The 24314-nt window shown below is 36.8% G+C and overlaps 1 protein-coding gene across 1 annotated transcript; it reads left to right on the forward strand.

Moving 5' to 3' along the window:
* Positions 1-20105: 20105 nt before the first annotated feature.
* On the forward strand, positions 20106-24101 carry gdf10a (growth differentiation factor 10a). The gene is made up of 3 exons (XM_039774148.1): positions 20106-20705; positions 21940-22841; positions 23150-24101. The coding sequence occupies exons 1-3, from the start codon at positions 20402-20404 to the stop codon at positions 23339-23341; spliced, it is 1398 nt and encodes a 465-aa protein (XP_039630082.1). The 5' UTR covers positions 20106-20401; the 3' UTR covers positions 23342-24101.
* Positions 24102-24314: the final 213 nt, after the last annotated feature.

The raw sequence follows: 24314 nt of genomic DNA on the forward strand, positions 1-24314 counted from the left end.
TGTTTGTCTCTAAACGGATCCCTTCTAAGCTGCTCCAGTGTCTTCAAAGACATGCATGTTAGGTGGACTGGTGATGCTAAACTGGTTGTGCATACTTTGTGTGTATGTGTGCTCACCCTGCTTCTCCATTATGCTGCATCGGATAAGTATGTTTGAAAAATGGATGGAAATTGCAAAAGAAATCTTTTTACAACATATAGGAACAAATACAAAATTCCCATTAAATCAAATTCAGAAAAATATGCTCCATAAAAAAGGCATACAAATTGTTAAACAGTTTGATTAATTAATTTAATTCACTTCATGGACCCACAGGTAAGGATTACTAAGTGAGTGATTGTGATTGTATATATACAGTGTTTCCACTACCCTGGGGTAGTTAAAGTTTCATTTACAGGGGTCATTTAGAGGGGTTATTATCATATATTTAGACTACACTGAAATTCGTATTTGCAAGTGCTAATTGAGATGCAACACATCACAGTCCTCTAGCACTAAGATTAATGAGGATAACTACATTACTTCAAAATGTCTATATTCCTTACCTGATTGCAATGTCTTTATCATATCCAGTTTGAGCTTATTATTGTATGGAGGGAAGCACAGTTTCTATTCTTGTGGAAAAAAAATATTCAGTAAAACTGCTATTTGGTAGCAAGACTGGCCTGTAAGATGCACACTTAAGGGATGTTATATTCCTTGGAAACACAGTGATTGATGCCTGGCATGAAGTTTTTAGCAAAATGTTGTCTTTCTTACCTTCCTCAGACATCCATCAAACAGCTACCTCGACCTTCCGCTTTGGTACACTATAAAGAATTGAAGCATTTCAAATTTTGACAAGCCAGTTATTTCTCCAGGAATTCTAAAAAAAAAAAATAAAATTATTGTAGCACAGATTTTGCAGTTGCAACTCTAAATGACCTTTATAACTCCGGATACAATACACTAGTCCAGGGGTCCTCAATCACGGTCCTGGAGAGCTGCAGTGGCTGCAGGTTTTTGCTCCAACCCAGTTGCTTAATAAAAAGCACTTATTGCTAAAGTAACACTTCTGCTTCACTTTAGTGATTTTGAGCCCTTATTGCTTAATTTTGTCTTAAGCAGCTATTTTAATTGCTCCTTATTATCAATAACATGCAAATGACAAGAGAGAGCAGCATTTCTCCATTTAGCTTATTTACATTTACACCTGTGTGTATTTATCTGCACTATTGGGTTTAATTACATACTTGGAAGAAAAATGAAGAGAAAAAAGTGAAGGACTGAGAATTACTCGTCCATTTTAGCCTTCAAATCATTTGCATGATAGAAAGGGAAAGAAAATCTAGGATATGAGAATGACCTGACATAGCAGAGTTAATTTAATTTCATAGCTTGTTAGTGCTTTATTGGCAAGAATTGCTTTCTAATTAAGCAACCAGGTCAGAACAAAAACCTGCAGCCACTGCGGCTCTCCAGGACTGGGATTGAGGACCCCTGCACTAGTCAAATGTGCTTTCATTAAGAGCTAATATTTGGAATTAAGTCTAAAACCTTAACCATTAATTCTTTAACATTCATCAGAATTATTTTGAATTAATGGCATTTCCACATCACCATAAAGGAGCACTCTTTAGGATACAACATTAATCTGAAAGCTGTCAATGAGATGAATGTGTGAACTAGAGTTTCTATTCTTTGAGTAATTTTACCACAATTAACTGAAAAACTTGGCCAAACCAAACTCTTTTCAATCAATTCAATCCTTATTATTTAAATAAGTATCCAGCAAAAGCACTGTGTGACTGCAGGAAATGAATATGTGAAAAACATTTTACATTAAATGTGTGAGTGGGACACTTCACATTTCAGCTTACAAACATTAATGAATGATCGATATTATATGATTTTCGTATTTACAGTTCAAACTTTAAGGAATGCAAAAAAAAAAAACAACTCTTTAAAATGATTTACTTTCAGCCAAGTCCTACATACAGTATATATATATATACATACAGTATACAGTCCAGATTCAAATAATGTTTTACAAATTATTAATCACTATTGTTCAAAGAGTTTTGTTATTTTTTTATTTTATGTACATAGTTAAATAGATATTGAAAGTCATATCAAACAATATACTTACAAGACCTACTATCTATCTGAAAAAGCAGGATGAAAAAGCACAACCATCATACAAAATGCAATGCACTAATTGTGCATTTTTGCCTGCTTTGAAAAGTATATATCTTTAGTTTCTTTTAGGAAAGTATTGATATGTTATATACTTTATTTAAAACAATCTGAAGTGATTTTGTCACATCTTCAACCACAAAGATTTAACCTTTCTTAAAACAGTTCTTGTATCTGTCAGCAGGTTGTCGATATACCCAACTTCTTTTTGAGACTGGAGGTCAAAGTGCATTCACAAAACCTGGTAAATGTCACAGTTCCTTCACATTTTTAAGAGAAGATCAATTACAGATAGCATGCCATCTTACCTGCTTTTTAAAATGTAAATTATTCTTTAATTCTGTTAGACTGTTGGCTCAATGCATTTTTGAGATAATTACCCCTATTCTACAATTGAAAATAGTTAACTTTAATGAACTACTAAACATTTCCTTCTTTAAATCTTTAAAAAATGTGTTATAGACTAAACATCATGCATCTTTTTATCCTGTTTTTCCCCATGTCAACCAAGACTCAATACCTCAGAACGACAGGACAGGATTTTAGAACTTTTTTGCAAATGTATTAACTATAACAAGCAGAAAAATCTCATTGCTACTAGGATTCAGAACCTTAGCTGTGACACTTAAAATTCAATTTGTGTGTTTCCCATTTTTTGATCAGCATTGAGATGTTTCTGCACTTTGCTTTGAATTCACCTGTGGTCCAATCTGTTGAGTGGACATGATTAGAAAGACACACACCCCTCTAAATAAGGCCCCACAACTGACAATGTGTATCGGTGCAAAACTACGCCATGAGGTCAAAGGAATTTCCTGCTGAGCTTAGAGACAGCATTGTGTTGAGACATAAATCTAGGAAAGGCTACAAAAAATTCCTGCAGCATTGAAGGTTCCCAAGAGCACAATTGCCTTCACAGTTTTTAAATGGAAGAAGTTTGGAACAAAAATGACTCTTCATAGAGCTGGCCATCCAGCCAAATTGAGCAACTGTGGGAGAAGTTGTCAATTTAAGAGAGGCGACCAAGATCCTGATGATCATACTGGATGAACTTTGGAAAACCTGTGCAGAAATGAGAGAAACTTCCAGAGGAACAACTATTGCTGCAACACTCCAACAATCTGAGTTTTATGATAGATTGGCCAGACAGAAACACTTCTCAGTAAAAGAGACGCTAGGTGTTTGCAAACAGACACCTAAAGGACTCTTAGATTGTGAGAAAGAAGGTCTGATTATTTGCTCATCACCTGCACAATACCGACAAATAAATGAAACAATGAAAAAAATGAAATAGTAAAGGCAGCATCATGCATGTGGGGTTGTTTTTCAGTGGAAGGGAGTTAAAGACTAGACAGGGTTGAAAATGGCAAAATACAGAGAGATTCAACCTGCTCCAGAGTGCTCTGGACCTCAGACTGGGTAGAAGGCTTACTTTCCAACAGGACAATGACCCTAAGTCCAAAGCAAAGACAAAGCATGAATGGCTTAGAGGCAACTCTGGGAATATCCTTGAGTTGAACAGCCAGGGTCTGGCCTTGAACCCAAATGAACATTTCTAGAGAGATCTGAAAATAGCTGTCTACTGACAGTCTCCATTCAATGAAGCTTGTCACAACATATCAAGAAGACTCCAAGTTGCAATTGTTGCCAAGTACTAATTACTGAGTACAGTGTATGAATACCTGTGTTATTGTGATATTTTAGCTTTTTATTTTTTATAAATTAGCAAAATATTCTAAAGACCTGTTTTTGCTTTGTAATTCTGAAATATTTAGTGTTTAGATGTGGGGAACAAATGAATTTAAGCGATTTTAGCCCAAGACTGCAACATGGCAAAATATGAAATAGTCTGAATACTTTTTGAATCCACTGTATATCAACTACATCATATCTTCTTCAGCATAATTGAGAATTAACTGAGTGAAATTTGGTGGAGTCAGCCAGATGGAGTTGTAGCAAAATAGTGGTCAGTGCCTGAGGTAGATACCAATGGTAACGGAGATAATCAAATTAAATCTTAGTACAAAGACCTTCAGGTTTGACTAAAGCCACATCATCGTTACCACATAGATATTCGCCTACATCAATGTGTATCAACTGCTTGAATGGACTGTGTAGCAAAAAAATTCAGAATCCCATGAAAATCCGATCCCCTTGTGCTTTAGGTGCTTTCAACACTATCGGTGCTTGCAGGACAATAATAGTACATTCATGCCATAGAAAAAGAAAAAATGTCTTTAAGGAGACAGAGCAAACTGCAAACATGACACGTTAGTGCACTGATTACAGCTGAAAGTATCAGTCTTCAAGGGAGGAGACAGTCACCTTGTCATTACATTTTAAAAAAAAGCTGCTAATTTTCAAATAACACTTAAAAAAAGTGTTTACTGTTTGTTTGCAAAATTATTGATTGTAATCAGTACACAGTAGTCAGAGTGCATCTTATACCAAACAACATTTGTAAAACTAACTCAATACAGGAAATCAGTCAATCAGTTAATCAAAAAGTAAACAAGTGCATCTGTATCTTCACTTCACTGCATTGTGGTTTCTTGGCTCTCTCTGTCATGTAATAGCACAAGTTCAGTGCATTTTACACCCATCAGCTTTGTTAAGAGCCTTGTTATTAATTTTGTTGCAGAATACACTCTTTCCTACTGAACAGATAAAGTTTAAGCAATAAATATTGATTAGAGGAGTAATTTACAATCTGATTTTCACCAGACTCTGAATTTTTCATTACAATGTTATCGCTACGGGCCACTGGATTTAATGTAAAACTGTACCAACTGGTAAAATGTTACCATGTATTCAGCATTTAAACTTTACAAAATGCAATTTACATTTATACAGGTGAGCAGTACAATAAGCATGATGGAAAGCAGCACTTCATGCCCACTATTTTGAAGTATGTTTTTCTTCCAGGAAGGGTGCCAAGTCAGGGAATGAGCAGGTGTACTGAACAGGATCCAATCTGGGAAGGGCCACGAAAAAGCCTGAACTGATAAGAACACAATTAGAGTGGCGTTTTCAGAAAACATAATTTTCACACATTCACACCAAAATGCTGATTCTACATTTTCAAAAGTATACAGCTCTGGGTAGTATTTTTAAAAGTCTTTGTTTTCAGGGGTCAAAATAGGCAGAGTAGTGCAGACAAAAGACAAAAACATATGTTTTTAAATGAAAATACATTAGTGTGGACAGAGCCTAAGAAGTACCAACAGGAAGCAGTAGCAGTGAAAGGGAACACTGATAACAGGTTTAATTAGCACTATCGCCTCATCCTTCTTAATAAATACAGTTGACGCTGTATTATGATTTTTGAAAGAAACTTTTATGTTAATAGACAATTACACCTTGGCATAAATTAAGTGTTCTCAGCAATACATTGCACTCTGAGCCATTTCTAGACAGTGACAGACTATAACAGTCTCAATGAATCCTATATCATTTTAAACTGACCTTCATATACTGTAGACTCTGTATGTTTGGGTAACAAAAATAATGCAGTATCTTCCAAAAAACAAAAAAAAAGTAAGGACAGAACACTGAACATTATGTCTCAGCAGTTTACCTCCAATGGAGACACAGTGGGTTCAAATTTCAACCTGGGCACTGATCGATGGAGTTTGCACATTCTCCCAATGTCTGCATGGGATTTTCTCAGAAATTCTCAGTTTTCTATCCTCCTACTGAAGATGTGTATGTTAGACAAATTGATAACTGTAGATCTGCACGATATCAGTATGGGTGGTGGCATTCAGGCATGTACCCTAGTGCTCTGAAAAGGCTTCCTTTCAGACTTAAACACAAGGGCACCAGAATAAGATTCAGCTTCTTTCAATACAGAAATGGATAAGCAGGACAAATTGCCAAATTACAGCTGGTGTGGTTATTTAAGGGATATAGAAATAAAAGAGAGGTTAACCCAGCCACAGGGGATGCACAAACCAGTGTGTTTCTTTGTGCCGGTTACAAGCTCGGATAAATGGGGAGGGTTACGTCAGGAAGGGCATCCGGTGTAAAATTTTGCCAAAATCAATATGCAGACAACAATACAAATTTCCATACCGGATCAGTCAAGCCCCGGGTTAACAACGACCGCCACCAGTACTGCTAGCCAACGGGGTGCTGGCGGAAATTGGGCTACTGTTGGCCAAAGAAGAAGAAGGAGAAGAAGAGGGGGGAGACGTGTCCGGAGGCAGGAGGAGAGGAGGAAGGTAAAGAGAGTGGAAATAAGGGTAGGAACTTTGAATGTTGGCAGTATGACTGGTAAGGGGAGAGAGTTAGCAGATATGATGGAGAGAAGAAAGGTTGATATATTGTGCGTGCAAGAGACTAAATGGAAGGGGAGCAAGGCCTGGTGGATTGGAGGTGGATTCAAATTGTTCTATTATGATATGGATAGGAGGATAGGAGGAGAAATGGGGTAGAGGTTATTCTGAAGGAACAGTATGTCAAGAGTGTTTTGGAGGTGAAAAGAGTGTCAGAGTAATGATTATGAAGCTGGAAATTGGAGGTGTGATGATGAATGTTGTTAGTGTATATGCCCCACAAGTTGGGTGTGCAATGGATGAGAAAGAAGATTTTTGGAGTGAGTTGGATAAAGTGATGAACAGTGTACCCAAGGGACAGAAAGTGGTGATTGTAGCAGATTTCAATGGACATGTTGGGGAATGGAACAGAGGACAGAAGAAGGTGATGGGTAGGTATGGTGTCAAGGAGATGAATGAAGAAGGTCAGATGATAGAGGATTTTGCCAAAAGGACATGGCTGTGGTGAAAACAAATTTTAAGAAGAGGGAGGAACATAGAGTGACGTACAAGAGTGGAGGAATATGCACGCAGGTAGATTACATCTTATGCAGAAAAGTCAATCTGAAGGAGATTGAAGACTGCAAAGTGGTGGCAGGGGAAAGTATAGTTAAGCAGCATAGGATGGTGGTCTGTAGGATGACATTGGAGATCAAGAGGAGGGAGAGAGTGAGGGCAGAGCCAAGGATCAAATGGTGAAAGTTGAAAAAGGAAGACTGCAAAGTTGAGTTTAGGGAGGAGGTAAGACAGGCACTGGGTGGCAGTGAAGAGTTACCAGACAGTTGGGAAACTACAGCATATATAGTAAGGGTGACAGCAATAAGGGTGCTTGGCATCACATCTGGACAGAGGAAGGAGGAATTGGAAACCTGGTGGTGGAATGGGTAAGTACAGGAGAGTATACAGAGGAAGAGGATGGCAAAGAAGAAGTGGGATAGTCAAAGAGATGCAGAAAGTAGACAAAAGTACAAGTAGATAAGGCGCAAGGTGAAGAGAGAGGTGGCAAAGGCTACCGAAAAGTCGTGTACCAATTGGCTTGACAAAGTGACTGAGCTGGGAAAGATGCTGTAGGTTAGGGTAATAAAGGATAAAGATGGAAACATACTCAGAAGCGAGGAGAGTGTGTTGAGCAGATGGAAAGAGTATTTTGAGAGGCTGATGAATGAAGAGAACAAGAGAGAGAAAAGGTTGAATAATATGGAGATTAGGGAATCCATTCCCGGATGGGTTTATCCACTCCTGGGAATTTGGGAATCCCGCATGTCATTCCCGGGAATCCCGGGCTCCTGGGGATGACACAGTGCACGGGCATCTCACATGTGAACGGTTTTAGAACGACCGACACTTATTTTTAATAAAACTACTGCAATATATTGACACCAATAAAAGACTAACCTTATCTACAAGCAGTTCATGCTGTCATATAAGTACATGTATCTAGTTCAGGGGTGCCCACACTTTTTCGGCTTGCGAGCTACTTTTAAAATGACCAGGACGAAATGATCTACCTACATTAAAATGATATATATATATATATATATATATATATATATATATATATATATATATATATATATATATATATATATATATATATATATATATATATATATATATATACAGTGGAGCCTCTATATACAAGTTTAATTCGTTCCAGCACTGAGCTTGTATAGCGAATTTCTTGTATCTAGAACAAAACTTCCCCATTGAAAATAATGGAAATCCAGTTAATCCGTTCCGCACCCCGAAAATATCAACATAAAAATCAATTTTCCTAACAAATAGCACTGATAAATAAGTGTGGATACACTTTGTCAGCTGAGCGTCATGTGATCATAACTGAGCTGATGGTTCTTCTCTCTCGTGCGCATCTCCCTCTCCTTATCTCTATTGCTCGCTCGCTCGCGTGCCCCTCTCTCTCTCTCCTTATCTCTCTTGCTCGCTCGCCCCTCTCTCTCTCCTTATCTCTCTTGCTCGCTCGCTCGCGCGCCTCTCTCTCTCTTTCCTTATCTCCCTTGCTCGCTCGCTTGCGCGCCTCTCTCTCTCCTCTTGAGGGTAGAGAAAAGCCAAGCAAAATGACACCTTTTATTGGCTAACTAAAAAGATTACAATATGCAAGCTTTCGAGGCAGCTCAGGCCCCTTTTTCAGGCAAGATGTAATCAAAGCTTGCATATTGTAATCTTTTTAGTTAGCCAATAAAAGGTGTCATTTTGCTTGGCTTTTCTCTACTTTCATAATGGCTAACACGATACAACACCCTAGTACTCCTCTTGAGGGCAATCGTCTCCTATTCTCCGTCTGCATGTCCGCAATATTTTTGGATACGCTTATACGGCGAACTGCTACAGCGAAACAATGAAATCACAAGCGCACAAACGCGTAGATACTCACTCTACGGGAGAACAAGGAACATTGAGTGAGCTGACAGGCTGGCAGCGTCAGCTTGGGTGAATCCCTGAGTCGAGGCGGATTGGGAAATGCGTTACGCATAACCACAGCCTGGCTTGTGGCTCGTTACGTGAGCCAATGCTCGTATTTAGATCCAAATTTTTCGCTCATACTTTCCTCTTATCTTGAATTTCTCGTATATAGAGGTGATTGTATCTAGAGGTTCCACTGTATATATATATATATATATATATATATATATATATATATATATATATATATATATATACATACTGTATATTGGATAGTTTTACTGTCAAATAATGCAAAGAGTACGTGACACGTGTTTCGCCCTTTACGTTGTGTCACTGCGTGTGGTTCGTTTATTTGACAGCATGTAGATCGGGGTAATTACATTCATGGCATTCGTAGTCTGAATCACAATCTGATTGTATGGGTGGTTACCTACCAGGTAACGCTTGTGTTCGGCAAACATCCGGCACAGTGCCCTCTTCAGTTGCGAGATGCAGATCATAGAATGTTGCAAAGTTTTACTGTCAAATAATGCAAAGAGTATGCCACACGTGTTTCGCACTAATTCTGGGCTCATCAGATGTACACACTCACTGCACCCCCTCTCGGGAATCGAACCTCGGATGTCAGCATCAGAGGCAAAGCTACGGCATGTGGTTAGTTTATTTGACAGCATGTAGATCGGTGTACAGTAATTACATTCATGGCATTCGTAGTCTGAATCACAATCTGATTGTATGGGTGCATGTGGGATGACCAGTGTGTTAGAAGGAAAGAGATCTCAGACTGGCCGCCCTGTATGTCAATCAAGTGGCAAATGCCATGGGGAGGATATATGACGAAACTAACTTTTAAAAAAAATTTTTTTAATGCAACGCGATCTACCTGATCAGATACTAATACACTTGTTCTAAACAACGCCCGTGCTTGCCATTGCTCTTAAACACCGCCATTTCAGCTTTTACTGATGCATCCAGTTCCTTGTCATCATTCTGTGATGGCAAATTTCTTGGCACAGATAATGTGGATGCAAGAGACTGACACATTGCAATTTCAAGTTGCTGTTCAAAGCTGTTGTCTGACAGACGTCAATGAAGTCTGCCCCGTCCCGACATTCGTGAGCTGCCGAGTGCAGACTCCTCCCACTATATATAGTCCACTATACTCAGTCGGAGCCGGGAGACTGACGACTACTGCTGGTTGACTAAATTAATCTGCAAAACACTACACCATGGTACAAAAAACCGTGCCACTTAATTATTTTCAACTATAACTTTAACTTTTTTGATCGATTTTTACACTTTTACATGCTATACATGTGAGCTTGGCCATTCCAGGTTTCCCGGGAATTACAGCAGTTTCATTCCCGGGAATGCGGGAATGAAAAATGTCCGGGATTCCCTAGTGGAGATAGTGAATCAGGAAGTGCAACGGATTAGCAAGGAGGAAATGAGGACAGCTAAGAAGAGGATAAAAAATGGAAAGGCCGTTGGTCCAGATGATATACCTGTGGAAGCATGGAGATGCTTAGGAGAGATGGCAGTGGAGTTTTTAACCAGATTGTTTAATGGAATCTTGGAAAGTCAGAGGATGCCTGAGGGTTGGAGAAGAAGTGTACTGGTGCCGATATTTACGAAAAAGAAAAGGGGGGATGTGCAGGACTGTAGTAACTACAGGGGTATAAAACTGATGAACCCCAGCATGAAGTTATAGAAAAGAGTAGTGGAAGCTAGGTTAAGAAGTGAGGTGATGGTGATTTATTGAGCAGCAGTATGGTTTCATACCAAGAAAGAGCACGACAGATGTGATATTTGCTCTGAGGGTTTTGATGGAGAAGTGTAGAGAAGGCCAGAAGGAGTTGCACTGCATCTTTGTGGACCTGGAGAAAGTATATGACAGGGTGCCTCGAGAGGAGTTGTAGTATTGTATGAGGAAGTCGGGAGTGGCAGAGAAGTATGTAAGAGTTCTACAGGATGTGTACGAGGGAAGTGTGACTGTGGTGAGGTCTGTGATAGGAGTGACAGATGCATTCAAGGTGGACATGGGATTACATCAGGGATCGGCTCTGAGCCCTTTCTTATTTGCAATGGTGATGGACAGGTTGACAGACGAGATTAGAAAGGAGTCCCCATGGACTATGATGTTTGCTGATGACATTGTGATCTGTAGTGAAAGTAGGGAGGAGGTTGAAGAGACCCTGGAGTGGTGGAGATATGCTCTAGAGAGGAGAGGAATGAAGGTCAGTAGGAACAAGACAGAATACATGTGTGTAAATGAGAGGGAGGTCAGTGGAATGGAGAGTTGGTGAAGGTGGATGAGTTTAAATACTTTGGATCAACAGTACAGAGTAATGGGGATTGTGGAAGAGAGAGGAAAAAGAGAGTGCAGGCAGGATGGAATGGGTAGAGAAGAGTGTCAGGAGTAATCTGTTACAGACGGGTATCAGCAAGAGAGAAAGGGAAGGTGTACAGGATGGTAGTGAGACCAGCTATGTTATATGGGTTGGAGATGGTGCAACTGACCAGAATGCAGGAGACAGAGCTGGAGGTAGCAGAGTTAAAGATGCTAAGATTTGCAGTGGGTGTGACGAGGATGGATATGATTTGAAGTGAGTACATTAGAGCGTCAGCTCAAGTTGGACGGTTGGGAGACAAAGTCAGAAAGGCGAGATTGCATTGGTTTGGTCATGTGCAGAGGAGAGATGCTGAGTATATTGGGAGAAGGATGTTAAGGATAGAGCTGCCAGGAAAAAGAAAAAGGAAATCCTAATTATGGATGTGGTGAGAGAGGACATGCAGGTGATGGGTGTAACAGAACAAGATGAAAAGGACAGAAAGATATGGAAGAAGATGGTCCGCTGTGGCAACCCCTAACGGGAGTAGCCAAAAGAAGAAGAAGAAATAAAAGAGAGGTTGCCATGGTGGCTTAGTGGTTATGCTGACTTAAAAAAGCTCTTGGTTTAAAGTCCACCCTGGAAACTGCCTGAAGTTTGCATGTGGATTTTATTTAAGGTACAACAATTCCCATTACATCACATAGATGTACATTCTGGGCTCATTGCTGAAAATACATTGGTTCAACATTGCAGCATTCATTGCAATGGTCTAACACTTTGTCTTGATTTCATGAGAAATGGTTCACTAAACTTAAATATTCACAATAACCCCATACAACCAATATTCAAGAATTTTGGATATCCATTTGGTTATACTGTGTTCATTTTTGCCCATCCATCAATATTTCACCTCCTGTCTATTCTTAACTTCCTTTTGCAACATGAAGGATAAAGTAAGTTCTTAGTAGAGGCAAATATCACAGAAATGGTAAAAATCACAAATCAATTTAATAAAATATTCAGAATACTAATTTGAACCTAAAAGGCTTTCACCCAAACAAATAGCTCAATACCAGATGCCTGAGTTTTAAGCTCCTTTTTGATTTCCCAAGAGGCAGGCAGAGAGATGTTTACAAACACATTTGACACAGAGAGCATGATATCGCCTAGTGAAACAATAAGTTAATTATAAATAGTCAATACGGAAAATAATGTTAGTTTTAAAATATTGTCAGAGATTTTAAGGACCAAATGTTATCAAAGATACTACAATATAAATGTACCAAAAGCAGCAAAGGCAATCTTTCAAATTGCTAGAACAGATGGCTGTTTTGAATTTTCTTGATTTTAAATACTCATGCTTAAACAAAACAGTAGTATGGATATACAATGTGTAATGACAGTAATTAAAAATGAATTTAACATTTAATTAATTTTATCTATATGACGTTTAAAAGTACTGCATGTTCAAGTATTATAAATTCACAATTTTTTTTTGTCATATGGCCATGAACTAAAGAAGAATGTAAAATATTTCTCACTCCCTGCTGATATTATTTTCATACCATTCAAAACTGATGATTAAACAATAGTAAAGCTTATAACAATAAAATTGATTCACAGCATTTGAATCCTTCCCAAAAACAGCAACAATGTATTTTTGCACTTTATATGCTAAACTTCTAAGTCATGGAAAATACATTTGAACTGTGGTGACATTAATGCCAGAAAAGAAGGTTTATAGTATAAACAGATTCATATTAAATAAATTCCTGAATTCAATAACTAATTGCATTGCAAATGTTTAAAAAGTATCTGTTTTCATAGCCACCTCAGTATATACAGTATCCATTCCTTCTTGCTGGGAAGTTTCAGTATATGCATTTAACAGCTGGGTTTGCATGTTTCTTTAATTATCGTCTGATTCAGGTTGGTCATAGTTCGTATTGAATAATTTAAAATGAAATATACTTATTTATAGTCATACCTTATTTCTTATTGCAAGAACATTATTAGTGTAATTACAAATATGTGTGTACTTTATTTGAAAAAGTACATCACCTCATCATCATTATAAGGGTTTCGTCAAAACAAATGAAATATCTTGCAGAGTGCTGTAATAAATAATATCACTGTATTTGTTCTGTCAGTTTAAAATTAACCTTAAAGGTACAGGTGGCAGATGGGTGGCTTGTAAGTCACTGAACCAACTTTACTGAAAAAGGGAGATGGTGTTGAGACAATTACAGAAAAACATAAAGTATTAAAAATTAATGTGCATAGACTTTTTAAATCTTACTTCTCTCTGCCAACCTATTTATTAATCTGCTAAACATGCTCTGTAGCAGGACATAAATTAAACACATACAGAAGATTCATAGAAACTCTGCCCAAAATCAGATCTGGATCCTAGCAGTGACAGGGTTATACTATTTGAGACCTCATATCAGACCTTGCATGATTTCAGTGTTTATTTTACAAGTAAGAATTATGTATGAAGCAATCAAGCATTTGATTAAAATATATATATATATATATATATATATATATATATATATATATATATATATATATATATATATATATATATATATATATATACTGTTTATTATGTTAAAAATTAACACTTAAATAAACGCCTTAAGCAGGTTCTGAGGCATGTGAGCCTACGTGCTTATTATCTTTTACCTCTTCTTTTAAAAGAAGATCAGGGTGGGGGTTTCCTCTCAAAGTCAGCAGATGCAAATGTATATTACAATGGAGTAGATCATGGGGGACCAATTAAGTCTAAACTGACGCCATTTATTGAGGATTGTCTTACATTGAAGATGACCATTTCTCCCTACTTCTTTTCCTCTCACTTTGTGCTTCGAGTGAAGCAATACCTACGCTCATAACCATCAAGAAAGAGACCCTCACTGGAGCTTGTTATCATGCTTGCTAACCACTGAGATTTGCATTTTCCTTGAGCTTTGTCGAACTTTCTGTTTGAGTTTCACAACTCGCTGCATGCACCTAAAGTAATCATGTCTATTTTTATCCTGCTCAGGAAACATTCCCTTCCTCAATCATGTGTCTGCCATATTTGTTAGTGGTGCTGTTGGCCTGGCCCATTAATCGCTTCTGCTCTATCTTTTGCTTGCACACTGACCGCTCTTAGTGCAGCACAGAGCATAAACATCCATCCATTATCCAACCCACTATATCCTAACTACAGGGTCATGGGGGTCTGCTGGAGTCAATCCCAGCCAACACAGGGTGCAAGGCAGGAAACAAACCCCGGGCAGGGCGCCAGCACACACACACCAAGCATACACCAGGGACAATTTAGAATTGGCAATGCACCTAACCTGCATGTCTTTGGATTGTGGGAGGAAACCGGAAGTACTCGGATGAAATCCATGCAGACAACATGCCAATTCCACACAGGGATGACCCGGGAAGTGAACCCAGGTCTCCTAACTGCGAGGCAGTAGCGCTACCCACTGTGCCACCGTGCTGGTGCCCTGCCCGGGTTTTTTTTCCTGCCTTGTGACCTGTGTTGGCTGGGATTGACTCCAGCAGACCCCCATGACCCTGTAGTAAGGATATATCGGGTTAAATAATGGATGGATGGATGGAAAAAACACTACCCAGCTATTTTTTTCTATAACATCACCAAATTTCAATCAAATCAGTAAACGCATTTTTTAGATTTTAGGGTGTTAAGTTTTTCTGTTGGAGGGGAGTCTACCCTAAATATCTATATATCAAAATGCTCTTTCTCAGTGGAAGCCTACTGCCCTAGATATGCAATTCTGCCAAATTTCAGTTTTTATTGGTGAGATTTATGAAAAATTTGCAAAATCATTTAAGAAGTCATTCAGTTTACAGAGTAGGTCTTTACAGAAGTAATGCCATCTCTGTTCAGGCAGCACATGAATCAATACAGTTTCTACTGTTGTTTTAAAACTTCACATCCATTTAGCTACCACAATGGTTCTGTAGATTTAACACTTGCAAAATATCTGTATGTACAGCACAACAGCATAGTGCTTAAAATGAGCTCTTCACAGCTCCAAAAGATTGGATTTGAATCTTGGTCTGGTCACTGCCTGTGTGGAGATGACAAGTTCTTTCTGTGCCTACATCTTACATATAATGACAATATGCTAATTTGACGCTCTAAACTGACTCAATATGAGAAAGTGTGTGTGTCCTAAAATGCACTGCTGTCCTGCTCAGATTTGATGCATACATTGCACCAAATGGTTGGATAAATATTGTTCATTATAAATTTCGAATTAAAACCTTTAGCTTGGGTAAAAAACAGTCACGCCATGACAGCAAATTGCTGATTATTATACCATGATCAAACATTGGGACAACCAAGTACATATCCTGTCTGGTTCTATTTCTCTAAATCTCTTAATCATACGTGAATTCCCAACCATTAAACTTCATCCTACATTGGATCTTGATTCTATCCCAATAGTTACTGTTCCAAGGCAAGGCTTCCCTACTTTCACCAAAGACATGCATGTAAGATTGAATGCTGATTCTGATTTGGGCCAGTGTATTTTAATCGTAATTTAATTTAATCCTGATACTCTGTATGTTCAATTCATCATAACAACTATTCATGGTGGCTCTAAAATCGGTACTGACCCCTACTCTCTTTTCTGTTTCTTTTTCCGGTTTCTTTGTGGTGGTGGCCTGCGCCACCTCCACCTACTCAAAGCTTCATGATGCTCCAACAATGATGGACGGATTAAAAGGAAGAAGTCTACGTGACCATCATCATCATCAAGCCCTTCCGTGAGAATCCTAAATCCAAAGAGGACTGTTTCATTTATGTTAGGTAGAATGCCCAGAGGGGACTGGGCGGTATCATGGTCTGGAATCCCTACAGATTTTATTTTTTCTCCAGCCGTCTGGAGTTTTTTTTGTTTTTTCTGTCCCCCCTGGCCATTGAACCTTACTCTTATTCGATGTTAATGTTGATTTATTTTTTATAATTATGTCTTTCATTTTTCTATTCTTTAATATGTAAAGCACTTTGAGCTACTGTTTGTATGAAAATGTGCTATATAAATAAATGTTGTTGTTGTTGTTGTTGTTGTGTATGTAAGAATTTCTGGTGCTATCCTGGTGCTGCCTTATAAATTCTTGTCGTGTCACTAAAGCTTTTGGCATAAGGTATAGTTGCCAGTATTCTTAAATACAGATTAGGCAGATTAATTAAATTCATAAATAGGTGGAAGGTACCTATACTTTCCTTACCTGCATGTGGAAATCACCAATTCTTTTCATGTTCTGAAGGACTATAGCCCAAAAGCTGGTAGTCACTCTCAGTCTCAGCATTCAATAATTATGTTTATATTTGTTACTGATGATGTTAAAAATTAGCTGTTACATCAAACATAGTGCAAAGTGGTGACAAAATGAACTGATGAAAGAACTGACATAAAATGACACACTCATTGAAAATATTCTTCATTTTCATCAAACAAGTAGGTGCATTCCAAGGCATGGTGCTTGTGTGGAGATCACAGAAATTGTGAGTGTGAGGTTACACTGCAAAGCACTTAAGATATCAGGCTTTAAAGACTTCTTCCATTGCTATAAAAAGAAGCAAATACTCCGTGAACTACAGATTGGAGTGGACATTTAACTCATTTTTGATAAACTTAGCATGTTTAATATGCTTGTGTCTTTAATCTCAAGTCAAACATGAACAGCAAAGGTTCTAAGCAGTCCTATCCCTAGTCTCCAAAAGGTATGAGAAGCATTAACAATTCAAGTCATATCCACCTAGATGATCAATACACTTAGCACTGCAATATGTAGCACATTCAGTTTCAACCTGTGCAGGCTGAACAGAACAAGAATGACGTGACGTGTAAAAACAGCAAAAGGGACATCCTGACATAATCTGCATGCAGAGTTACTGCTACAAAATACTCATGTATTCATTTGAAACTCATGTATTAATAATTATGATAGAATTAGATGAAACTCAACAATGTCTTCTAAAGACAATGGCTACTTTCAAGCTTAAATATTGACCACAATAATTGAAATACACTCATTTCCTACTTATAAGTTTTAGGGTTCCAAGATATATTTTTTTTCTTTCCAATATGTGAATTAAAAAAACAAAAACACTACAAATAAAAAAAATACAAAAATAGATTTTTTTCCAGACATAGTTTAATACATTTCACAAAGATTAAATGTTTGCATACCTTAATAGAGCACCACTTATACACTGGCTGACAATGAAGTATTGTGCTGTTTCTGACCAGACCCATTCAATCATGTTTCATGTGACGGTCATTACCTGTTACAGTTTCTGTGATTCTCATAGTCCCAGTCACAAATTCATTCAGTGTACGCAATGTTTTTCACATATGAAAAAATACAGTGGCTTTAGAAGTAAAGTTCAAGTGACGATTTGTCTGCTAATAAAAATCATTCAGAAAACAGCCAAAATGTTTGTGGGCATGCATGAATGAGTACAAGAAAACTTTATTAACATATAAAAAATCTTTCTGAACTAATGTGCCATTTCATTATGTATTAAGCAGCACATGAATTTTTGAAACAGTGTAATACTTTTACATACCAATATATATATATTTTTGTATAGATTTGTTTGCATTGGCTGAATGGCCTTCTGTTTCCCTAATATTTTCATAAGCTCTACACAAACCTCTGTCCTGGACTGAGAAAGTAATATTAAAATGCAAATATAGTATTAATTGGTTTTCACATTTAAAGCCACTAACTGTGCCCTACTCTGGGACAAACAAAATGAGAAAGTGGGCCCCACTGGGCCTCTACCCACAGCTGTGACTTGTGCTATTTATTAGGATCATTTCTTGGCAACAACTTTAATTAACAGAAATGTTCACACTACTGATAACTTTCAGCATGAGCAGAAATTTCACAGTCTTTTATAAAGAGCCTAAGAGATGCCATTGATCAGTTATATACAGAATGAAGGAATTATGTGACCCAGAGCTAATTTGAATTCCTCTAGCACTTACTTTTTCATCAAAAGAGCTAAAGCAATACAGCTTAATAGCTTTGAATGCCTGCTGTTCTACAATAAAATACAGCAAGAAATGTTACCTATTCTTGATTTATTCTGTAATTCGCTAGTAACAATGTCAAAGTAGTAAAGACTTGTACGTTTAAATGCAGATTTAAGACGCATACAAGTGCAAAGTGAATAGAGTTCAGAGGAGAGAAACTGTTTAAAGAGATACTGACCCAAACAACGCAGCTTGTTGCTACCTCCTGCTGTACATGCCTCCTTTTCACAGGCCCAGCTTTGTACTGAAATACTACAGACACGAAAACAAAAAAACAGTTGAGGTTAGCACATTGCCCCTGTGGAGGTCATGTCCATAATACCATGAATAAAATCAAAGCGCCCTCAATAGGTGCCATAATTCACATTTAAAAAGACATTCAGCACAACATTAATCAAGACTCCTATTTGATTTACTGCACGTTTAAATATAATGAAAAGTAAGTCAATTACTATTTGGACTTAATTGCTAGAAATAAGTGGATATGTGTATCACTAGGAAAAGAGCTCCTGTTAAACAAACACTAAGCTAAATAAAGCCTCACTGTTCAAAGAAATTGATGTTTTACACAAAAATTAATAATAAAATATTTAACTAACTTTATATAAATTATTGTAAGTCAATTAAATGCAGTTCTGAAAAAAGCAACATAGTACTTTATGTTATCTCTTCAGCTACTTAACATTTCATCAGCACTTTTATATACAGTATTACTGTAAAATTAACTGCTAATATGATAGTACTTCTAATGTGTAATTCTGAGTAACTGCATTTATTTGTCAAAGTGACTAGTGCCAATGCCCCCTTCTCCACTCCCCCACTCCCCAATCTAGTTCTGGTTCCAGCTTTGTTCTTAAAACGTGACCAATAACCTCCGGCCCCACAGACCCTTGGATAGATAATAATAATTCTTTACATTCATATAACACTTTTCTCAGTACTCAAAGTGCTCTCCACACAGTGAGGAGCCCGGAAGAGAACCCACAATCTCCATACTGCATATTACAGGAATATATATTATCATTTGTAGCTATATTTTTATGATATACACTATGAATGACAGGGTGCAACCTTTTATTGTAAGTGTTTCTTGCTTCTCAGGATTGCAGGAGACATATGTCATCCATTGGCAATGCATCTGGAGATATGGTGGATATTCACATATACAAACTTCATGATGAATACAATAAAAAGTTGTAAATATAGGAGGTGCAGGCACACACACTAAGTTAGCATAAACAATCCAGCTAACATAATGTCTTAAGACTAAGCTAACAGGAATGTATACAAAATTACAAAAAAAAAAACCACAAAGAAAATAATAAAATCCAAGCTCACAAACAAGACCAAAAATGTACTTAAAATATAAGGCAAGTTTTGGACTTTGTTGTCAATAAGATGTTCCATTTATGAGTAAATACTATTCTACAACAATTCTAAAGCAAATGCTAGAGATTAGGATCCTATTTTCTTCCTTGCTCTTCACGGTGGATTGTTAATATACTATCAGCTTTTTATATTTAAATATATTCTGTTGATGGCTGACTAAACATTTCAGTCAGGTAACATTATATAATGTAAGGGACTATTACACAAATGATAGATAGATAGATTGGCACTCTAATGCCCATCGCTGCGCGTGCAGCGCTCTTCTCAAATGCACAGCAAACGCGCAGCTCTGTGCCGGTCTGCCTAAATGCTCGTACCGAGTCTGGCGGGGCTCTCTTTGGTCTGCGTCAATACGCGGCCTCCAGTTGGTCAACAGCTTTACACGTCAGCGACTCCAATTTACTTAACATTAGTCCGTGTCTTCTGGCGGTAACGCGAAACAAGTGTATGAGCAGCTCATTTGGCAAGAAGTAGGTTCGTTCTGAACTCTGTCGCCTCCGTGAAGTTATTTTTTCCCCGTTTCTAATATTTTGCATAAGAAGACTTGGAGCAGAAAACAAAAAGTGTCATTCTCCAGCCGATATTTAACTGGGTGCAAGGAGATAATTAAGTCGGGCGCTTCATATATATACACTTATTTACTTACTGTTCCTGCGCTGTATTTGCCGAGTATACCTTTTTAACAATGAAAACTACAGCACGATTATCTCAAATATCTGTCAGATTTGACAGTCTCCTTCATATTATATTCCTTTTCGTTGTCTTAAGATACGAAACCTCTGCAACGGATCTAAATTCAAGAGCAGCAGCACGTGAGGATGTTGTGGCTGAAGCGCCTTTCGATGACCACCACCCTGACATGTCAACCCTTGCTAATGCAGCTCGAGATATGGTGGCTGTTCATATGTACAAACTTTATGATAAATACAATAAAGAAGTGAATCAAGCACGGAACGGGAATACTGTACGCAGCTTCAAAGCAAATCCGGGTAAGCGGGACAGTTACATTATTATATATTAGCTTTTTATCAGATACGAAAACTTAAGGTTGCATCAATAATTCGTTTAATTGCATGGATAAATGTTATGTGTAAAACAATCCATATACTCAGTTTTAACAGGTTATTTACACTTGTAGAATATTAATCTTGTTTAGCGTATGAAATATGTACAGTACTTCTGATTTTAGTTTCTACGTTAACATTGTCCGTTTACTGCCGGGACAGCATTACCAAAGTTCTTTTGAGTAACGCAGTTTATTTACTCCAACAGCTACATAGCTGACCAGCACGAGCTTTCAGCGCTACAACAACAAAGTTTTGAGTACACAAATCCGAAATACTGTTGCTATAGTAGTGCGATGTGTGGCTCTTGTAATACGCCACCTGTAGGTAGCCCCTTATAAATCTAAAAATAAAATCGAAGTAAACAGCCCCACATTTCAAATACGAGTCATATTTTGTTTAGTGATATTTTAACGCCATATAAATAAATGTATGTAAATGATGTGAAATATTACATTTTGACACCTACAAAGCACATTATTTTGTGGAGACATTACATTTTACTTTTGACCAAATACAATGATAATACATACATAGAGTATCTGTCTGTCTGTCTATATATATATATATATATATATATATATATATATATATATATATATATATATATATATAATACACACACACATACATGTACACAAGGGGTAGCAAAAACAGGTTTACAGTTGTGAGTGCGCGAAACATAGTTTATTCTTGTATTATTATTATTAATTGTTATATTATTTGTTTGTATTATTTGTCTTCTTAAAGCTACTGAGTTAATTAAACTATTTTAATAATCATAACCTCCATGTATTTTTCCAAAAAAACAAATGTAAACCTACTTTTGCCCATCCCGTATATGTGTGTATGTATATATGTATTTACATACAGATATACAGTATATTTATATATATCTTACACATACTGTATATATTTATTGAAACCTATATTTATTCATATATGGTTTAGTCATTTTGTGACAAATGTCTTTTTCTTTTTTTTTTTGTACACAATTGCTTTTTTTCTGAAAACACCTTCTCCACAAATCAAGAACAGATATATACAATAACATTTTCCCTAACTTTCAAACAATATAATTGTACATTCATATATTTCTTAGTAAATTAAAACAAACAAAGATGTTGTGTATTCACTACTTGCATTATTTTTTTTTCAGAAATTGTGGACCTGAAGCCATTATATCTTTTCAACTTGACATCTATTCAAGACTCAGAAGTGATTCTTGCAGCCACTGTGCATTTTTTGTTTGACAAGCGCTCAAGACACAGGCCCCTGTTCTGCAAACATTATAAGAATTCATCCTGTCGCCTTCAACATCTGCATCACTTTCCTTCAATGCACATCATTTTCCGGAGTGTGGCATCAAATGATTTTTTTGGATCTCTGCTAGGTAACATCACTGTTTTCCCTAACAAGAGAGGTTTGTGGCACTTTAAGGATGTTTCACAAATAATCAAGGAAGCTAAAAAAAGAAACTATCCTTTGATCTCTGTTGAGATTGAATTTGGAGACAAATATCCCAGTTATCAAGATCAAGTGGCAGCATCAAACCTGCCTTATATTTTGGTTTATGCAAATGATATGGCCATTTCTGAGCCAAACAGTGTTGCAGTCACTTTACAGCGTTACGACCCATTTTCAATAAATGAGGAATCTACACAAAGTCCCAATGCATCTCCTGACTTCCGCATAAAACGGGACACCTATTTTTCAGAATCTATAAATAATAATGAGCTTCCAGAAGTAGAATATAGTGCATTTAAAAAGCATGATTTGTGGGAAAGTGCTTACAAGTCACTGAAGCCTAAAACATCTAAAAAGGATAGGAGGAAGAAGACTCAGGAAAGCAATGCTGGATTAAGCAAGTCGCAAGTTCTGCATTTTGATGAGAAGACAATGAAGAAAGCGAGAAGACGTCAATGGAATGAGCCCAGAATTTGCTCCAGAAGGTATCTGAAAGTAGATTTTGCAGATATTGGATGGAGTGAATGGATCCTATCTCCAAAATCATTTGATGCTTACTACTGTGCAGGCGCTTGTGAATTTCCAATGCCCAAGGTCAGAATTATTCACTTTTAATGCTATTTCTGAATTAGCTAAAGGCAGACTTGTTTTTTGCATAGCATGTATAGCCTTTTATTCTTTTACAAAGAAACTGAGATTAAGAATACTTAAACTTAATATACCATTCCAAGTTTATAGGTGTAATTCATCTGTTTATATTTGGGAAGTATATTACTTAATACTTCATCAGGCTGGGACAATTTGTGTTGCAGACTGGTTTCAGACTAACCATAACCAAGCTGGACTATAATGACAAATGTTCATTTAAATATTCTCTAATAACATGTTTCTTCCACTAACAGGTTGTTCGTCCCTCCAATCATGCTACTATTCAGAGTATTGTGAAGGCAGTTGGGATAATTCCTGGTATTCCTGAGCCATGCTGTGTACCTGACAGAATGAACTCACTTAGTGTCCTTTTCTTGGATGAATACAAGAACGTGGTATTAAAGGTTTATCCCAACATGTCAGTGGAAACTTGCTCATGTAGGTAATTTTACTTGGAAAATTTTATTAATTGGAATGCCAACAGTGGTTCACACAATTTGCTTTCATTAAGAAAGGAAACGGAAACATTAATCTATAACATATAGTACATGGAAATCTTTTTCCAGCCTATACTTTATATATTACACATTAAAGCTGCTGTTCTTCTGTTTATTGTTATATTTATATTCAAAATATCTTTATCTCTGTCTGTTCTTTTTGAGTGTCTGTATGTGTGTATCTGAAGGTGTATGTGAGCATATGTGTAGATATGTATACTTGGAATGTTTTGGTGACATTTGCAAAGGTTTATTATTTTAAAGCTAATAAAATTCACTTTCTTCTGCAAGTGCTGCTGTAGATTTAAAGAGAATACAAGCTGATACAAAATTACTAAGATGTTTTTCATCTTTGATATTTTCATGTTTACATGTTCATTGATGTTTTGCTCATTTTAAGTCAAAAGTATTTTTCTACCTATGTGTAAAGTTTTATTCTTTTTAATGTTTTATAGATTAATCTGGTTGCCTGAGAAAACAATTGTACTGGAAATAAAGTCCACATTTGTTTTCACTTTGTACTAAGTCACCACCAGTTGTACTATAATAATGTTTAAGCCAAATGTAGCTGTAAATTATCTAATATAATCATGTAATTATGCATTTAAGATTGTAAATAAGTAAAACACTAATTTACTTAGAAATTATTAACTGTACCAGTTAAGCATCAAAATAAATATGTTCTGGCATACCCATAATAAGAATGCAATTTGTGTTCAAGTTATGGCAATCATTTTATGCTACACTGTTTTTTGTCTTGATTGATGTTTTATAAAGTTTGATATTTATTTTCATTATATTTTACTACATTTCTATAGTTGTGTTCTTTTAAAAAAAACTAAAAACAAACATAAATATAAGTTGAAAATTTCATAGACATTACTCTACTCCTGAATGTATCTATGGAATTTTTTTTACTGTA

Source organism: Polypterus senegalus, chromosome 1 (genome assembly GCF_016835505.1).
Source record: "Polypterus senegalus isolate Bchr_013 chromosome 1, ASM1683550v1, whole genome shotgun sequence".
Classification (NCBI taxonomy): domain Eukaryota; kingdom Metazoa; phylum Chordata; class Cladistia; order Polypteriformes; family Polypteridae; genus Polypterus; species Polypterus senegalus.

Bases quoted from the DNA above. Each gene is read 5' to 3' on its own strand.
- gdf10a (XM_039774148.1), top strand. From the start codon at position 20,402: ATGAAAACTACAGCACGATTATCTCAAATATCTGTCAGATTTGACAGT. The intron at 20,706-21,939 runs GTAAGCGGGACA...TTTTTTTTTCAG, and splicing joins CAGCTTCAAAGCAAATCCGG to AAATTGTGGACCTGAAGCCA. The intron at 22,842-23,149 runs GTCAGAATTATT...TTCCACTAACAG, and splicing joins GTGAATTTCCAATGCCCAAG to GTTGTTCGTCCCTCCAATCA.